Source organism: Tinamus guttatus, unplaced genomic scaffold, assembly GCF_059628265.1.
Source record: "Tinamus guttatus ecotype Peru unplaced genomic scaffold, ASM5962826v1 Tinamus_guttatus_pri_ptg000419l, whole genome shotgun sequence".
NCBI lineage: Eukaryota > Metazoa > Chordata > Aves > Tinamiformes > Tinamidae > Tinamus > Tinamus guttatus.
In genome coordinates this window covers 411738-417597 of record NW_028288953.1, presented here as the reverse complement: position 1 = coordinate 417597, position 5860 = coordinate 411738, and the positions used below count along the sequence as shown (strand labels likewise).

Genomic DNA, 5860 nt, shown 5'->3' with positions numbered 1-5860 from the left:
GATGTTCTGATACAGCAGGCAAATGGTGCTTTACTAGGCTTTTTAATTGCTCTAATCATTCAAGTCATACCGACCCAGTTACACATAGCTCAATCAGAGTAAGTTTACAGGCATGTACGCTCATCTACATAGGGAATTACCCTCCAACAGTTTTTCCTGATTAATTCTGCTATGGATGTTATTGCTTTGAAATAGTTCTTCTGCTGCAAATCCTGTGAGACCACTCTTCTCCTTTTGCTAATTGGTGTCTCTAATGGCTCTGTATGTTTTCTGTAGGGATGAAAAATAATATGCAATATTTCAGATATATTTTTACAACCCTCTGTGCTTTATGCATATGCTGCTCTTTTCCTCAGAAAAGTAAAGCATATAAGTAACATGATGTAAGTGGCATTGCCTATAGACTTCTCAGGTATGCTTCATGGTAAGCTGAGACGTTTTCACAACCCGATAATTAAAGGCATCACTGCTTTCCTGCAAGTTTTTGCCATTGGTACTTAATTCTCTTGATATCTGACTTTTTTAAAGATGAGAAAACACAGGCATATGCATACAGATGAATTTCTAGGAAGTAATGTTCTGAGAAAAGGATCATTTCTGGTCTAGTGCATTTTATGCAAAGGTTAGGAAGAATCACTCTCTTTTCATCAACATCCAAGGTCTGAAAAGTAGCAACCTGAAATGCAGTTTAATAGGAACATGCCTTTAGACAATGACTCCCTGCAAAAGTCTATTGCTGCATATCCCTCGGTTCAAATGCAGCCAACATATGAAGCCATATTATGGCAATGGATCTTTCTCTGCTTAGTAGCAGAACTGTTGTCTTGATTTGTGGTTCTAAAGAAATTAGTAAAGAAATTTAAAAGAGGTAAAATTATTTACCTTTCCAAAATCGTTAATGATTTATGGAACTATTGAGAGATCCCTAATGTCTTTAGAGTCGATAAAATTATAAAGCTGATTTATTCATATATGATAGCTTTGCCTTGAGAGAATGAAGGTATATTTGAGCTTTTTTTGTAGATCTTCTTAACTTTTTTTTTTTTTTTTTGGTGTCTTATAAGCTTACATCACAAATGCAGTCACACGTTCCAAACAGCTTGGAAATACTAACATTTAAGTGGTATATAAATCAAGATAGATTGCCCATAGGAAAAGTTTAAAGAGGTTGCTCTTCACTATCCATTTGGAAACAACTGAAGGGCTCATATTTATAAGATGTAAAATAAAACCCCAAAAAGAAAAATAAATATCAACTATGTGTTCTCAAGAAATGTTTGTTTCCTGCATAAGATTATGCATAGAAGACATTTAGCTATAAGAAATAATAACAGAAACTGAAAGACTGTCTTAAATTTGAGTTTTTCTGTTTATTAGGGATGGAAATATGCCCTTTTGAAAATTTTAGACTATTCATCCTTCCTTTTCAGCATGCCTTTTTCTAACCATTTTGATACTGGATACAGTGCAATGACAAACGGCAGGTAGAATTTCCATATTTAAATGAAGTCAAACACAAAAGCTCTTCTGAAACAAAATTAACTTTATTTGTTAAAATATCTGTATGATATACAAAGGAAATGACTATAATTTCCAATGCTTAAGGCACAGAGCACTGTGTTTTTTCTTCCTCTGGAAAAACAATGCTTTAAAAGTAGACAACTATTAGAATCAGACATTAAAATAGTAATAAAATAATAAAATATTAATAAATACTTCACATTCATATAATCTGAGTTTATAATAATTCAGGCATTTCAACATCAACTAAATATTTAGTTAAATATGCCTCCAACATGCAGGTGGAAGCATCACCTAGTTCAAAGAAGTGAGACATTGCATATGCTTCATAGTGAGGTTTAGGTGAACCAGAGATAATTTTCCTTTGTTGAGTTTCATAGCTGCCAGCAGCAGAGCTCCAGGATGAAGGGGAGTAGGCAAAAGAGTGCAAATGGAGTTTGCTGTAGTCTTCGGCCATTAGAATATAGCCTGGGCATTTCCTCCTCTTCTGCTTTCAGATCTACAAAAATATCAATGATAAAATGGTTAGCAAGAGTAAAATGCAAACTGTATGAAAAATAAAATGTTATTTTCCAAACTTTTCTAGCATCTCACAGGTACTTAAGTTAAAGGTATTAGCTGTTAAAAGCCGATCAAAGAAGCTATTCTCTGGGGAAGAGATGTGAATAGATGTCCCATCAATGATCGTTTGAGGAGTAACTGATAGCACTTATCAGCTCTTGCAGGCATTAATCTCAGAATAATCAAAAGTAAATACTCAGCAAAAGCAAGAGCAAGATCTTCACAAGAGGAATGCACTCTGGCCCCCACGGGGCCTTTTAACCCTTCTTTTGGCAGGAAGGGCCTCCACTTACTGTCATTAGCATGAATGGGGAGTGATACCCTCGCCCAGGTAGGGGGTGAGCAGCTGGTCCCTCTGCCACCTTTGCTGCAAGACTCTTCACTGAGCAGAGTCTTGTGACAAACAACAGTAGGGCTGGCTCAAGAGTTAAATGTTCAGGGAAACTCAGCAAGAAAACATCTCACTCTTCTGAAGGGTGCGGTTTAGCTGCCACACGTAAGCAGTCAACAAGGAAGACTTCAAGGCAAAAATATTTCTGGCTGTGGTTGCAAAGATAGGAATAATTGCTTTTTTTAAGCATTTCACCTTGCTGGTTTTATATTCTTAATGTGCAGTAGGGCATTCCCTGGGGATCTGAGAGGCTCGAGTTTTGAAATTTGTGCTTTATTCCAAGATGAAGGGAAAACTGATTTCAGATAGCCTTTTCTTTCCCCAAACAAGTCCCTGCCAGATTTTGGGGGCATGAGCAAATCCTTGACGATTTACTGTCTGTTTCGGTCAGCTGTTTCCTTAGTCTGCCAACATGTGATGTTAGCACAGGAGCAACAGGTTATCTACAGGATGGGAGCAAGTCACCACAGATGGAGGAGGGCAGCAATGTTTTGCACTGGCTTTGCCCCTGGAGATATGCTAAACCCTCAGGAGTTATTGCTTAGGAGAATGAAAGTACGAATATTACTGCCAAACACAAATCAAGGCTTAAGGCTACATACTTTTGTGCAGGGTGCTCAGTCTTAAGAGCTCTATATAAGAATGTTTTGGAGATTATGATGTGGATCTGGATTCAGACCCATTTTTGCTGCTTGTGCGGGAAGTGATTTATGCAAGATCACCCAAGTTTTCAGTTACTTCAGTTTCTCTAACAAAATACTGGTTTGTACTTCTTACCTTACCAACTCAAACAAATGGTTTTGAAGTATGTATAACTCTCCCTTACTCAAGCATTTTTTTTATGCCTGGATGCAGCTAAACTTAAACAAATTGCCCTGCTTAAATGAGAAGACATGGACACATATAGAGCTGCGCAACAGGAGAAACATTTATCCTTTCAATTTTCAATTAAAATGGGGAAATTAGTTTCCAACTGCATGGAAATTTTATGAAGATCTGCAAGCATTTTACGTGACGTGCCATGCAAGTGGTAGCTCTATCACTTGCCTCCTCGCTAATGTGTTCTCCGAAGCAAGGTAGGCCCATGCGCTAGGTTTAAGTGGGGCACATAGAAAGCCCACCACCTTTGCAGAAGGTAAGTAGGCACAAAATATGTTATGCATGAAGTGAAGATGGGTATATGAGCCCTTACCGCAGTCGCCGTGCATGATGTCGGAGAGGCAGTGGAGGGTGCCGTACCCACAGCGGCACAGCCGGCAGCCCTGCAGCACCCACGCACCATGGGCAACGCTGCCGCAGTTGCTGTCAAGAAAAAGGGAAGGGGCTTCTTTGGTGGATACCCAAAGTAACCCCCAAAGTGGCTTTGATTGTCCCTGCTTCTTTTGGGTCGGCTTTTACCTTTGGCGCTCATCGTACTCGCAGTACCGGCCGGTGAAATGCTTTTGGCAGGCACAGAAGGTGCCCAGGATGCAAGTCCCTCCATTCTGGCAGCAGTTCCTGTTCAGCTTTTTACCTGCAAGGCAATTTGACCCATTTTCCCCAGAATTCAGGGTGGGGGACTTCAAACCTCCTCTTTTCTACACTTGTTCCTCTGGGTCTCTGCAGTTGCCAAAGGATCTTAAAGTTGTCTAGTTTTATTGTCCTGAGAGACAATAAAATTAAGCTGCCTGTTAGGAGTGTTTGCTCAGTTAAGACGAGTTTATTTAGTTAAGGATTAGCAGCAAACTACTAGGGATTACAGGATGGTCAAGAGGCAACGCCTGTCAAGTCCTGCAGAAGTAGCAGTAACTCAGGTGAAATCTTTCACTTTGTCAGAGGCAGGTCTCAGTGTTGCTATGGATAAGCAGCATTAGGGTTAGTGGGAAATGTTGCTTATATCTCAGAGGGGAAGAGAATTTTCTTTCAACTGTTTCTCAAGTGCCTGGGGCAGAGCTACTGACCTAAATCCTTTACTGGTAGGAAACAAAAATCTGCCCTTGTTTTCTGAAAATACTCTTGCCCGGATACAAAACTTTTTTTTTTTTTTTTTAATATTTTTTGGCCCAAAGATATAGCTAATTTTACAAAATGAACATAATTTACAACCACTTTGCAAGTCTAAGGGAGTACCCTCCTTTTTCACTTCCTAGTATTCTTCTCTGTTTTCTATTATCATCACCATTAAACAGTTTGTAGATAAAAGGTTGAGTTTTAAAGAGAGTAGTTTAAGATATAGTTCAAAAGATAAAAAAGATACAGTTTATAAGAAGTTTTACCTTAAAACTTTAATCACCACTTTGTAAGCGGCCATGAGAATGGTTTAAATTATCTTCCATACAAATTCAACAAGCTGAAATCTGCCAGTGAGTCAGTGCACAGGAGAAGAGGGAAAGCTTTATTGTGATAGAATATTTAGAAAAGCAATTTTGTGACACCATTTAAGTAATAATGTTACCTACTCTCTGTAATCCCAGGGAAAGGTACAAATGTCCTGGAGTGCTGCTGCTTTCTGCTTTCGTAGCTCTGATTCATGTCACTGAGAGTATTTATAACAGTCTCTTCATTTTTAGGCTGTTGCTTCTGAGCCGTGGCATTGACGTTTTCCACATCTTTTTCATGTTCTTCTTTTTCACGGCCTTGACAAGTGCAGATAAGAAAGAGAAGATAACTTGTAATGAAATAATGTAAAGGTACTAGAGAAAAATGAAGCAGGAAATGTGAAATCTGCCTTACCTTTTCCTAAATGAATGGCCTGCCAGACCAGAGTCACAGTAAAAAGAATTCTACACACACGCACACACACAAAAAGAGGGGAAAAAAAAAGAAAGAAATGAAATTGATTTGTGAGATTAAGACACACATGCAAAAATAACTATTAATGTAATGTAATGTTTATCACAAAAAAAAATATGTGCTCGCAGTGGTTTGGATCACAAACCACATCAAAAATCTCTTATCAGGCAAAAAATAATAATAAAAAAAGAAAAACAGAAAACCACCAATTCCGTACACTCTCTGGCTAGGTTTCCAGGGCACAGAAAGGTTGTCACCAGCAGCAGAAGCACCAGCCGCCAGCCGGCCTGCAGCTCCAGGCACCCTGTTCCTGCTCAGTCCCCGGCCAGGTTGTCCCCAAAGAGCAGCGCTGCCAGGAGAGCCTCCCGTGCATCCTTACCTGACGTGCTGTCCCCGCTGCATTTTCCTGCAGCTGGGCAGGCTGGAGAGATCCCCGCGCTGGTCTGTGTTCCAAGGCCTCACTGCGGGCTCCTTGTCCTTCTTCCCGGCTGATGGCAGCGGGGCAGGGACATGGCTCCCCGCCGCGCCAGGGCTGAGCCCCCACTGAGGGCCGTGGGCCGTGACCATCGCTAGGACCTGGGGTCCTGATTTACATGCCCGGCCGTCGGGGTGGAG

General features: G+C 40.3%; 1 protein-coding gene across 1 annotated transcript; it reads right to left on the bottom strand.

Annotated features, from left to right (window-relative positions):
* Positions 1-1895: 1895 nt before the first annotated feature.
* Positions 1896-5647, bottom strand: LOC104580998 (cryptic protein). The gene is made up of 6 exons (XM_088531448.1): positions 5625-5647; positions 5186-5235; positions 4912-5088; positions 3872-3986; positions 3666-3775; positions 1896-2020 (listed from the first exon to the last, which is right to left on the bottom strand). Exons 1-6 carry the CDS (start codon positions 5645-5647, stop codon positions 1896-1898), a joined length of 600 nt encoding a protein of 199 aa, XP_088387574.1.
* Positions 5648-5860: the final 213 nt, after the last annotated feature.

Excerpts from the sequence above, each read along its gene's own strand:
- LOC104580998 (XM_088531448.1), bottom strand. The coding sequence starts at position 5,647 with ATGCAGCGGGGACAGCACGTCAG. Across the intron at positions 5,089-5,185 it reads GGCCATTCATTTAGGAAAAG|GCCGTGAAAAAGAAGAACAT; the intron begins GTAAGGCAGATT and ends GCACTTGTCAAG. Across the intron at positions 3,776-3,871 it reads GAGTACGATGAGCGCCAAAG|CAACTGCGGCAGCGTTGCCC; the intron begins GTAAAAGCCGAC and ends TTTTCTTGACAG.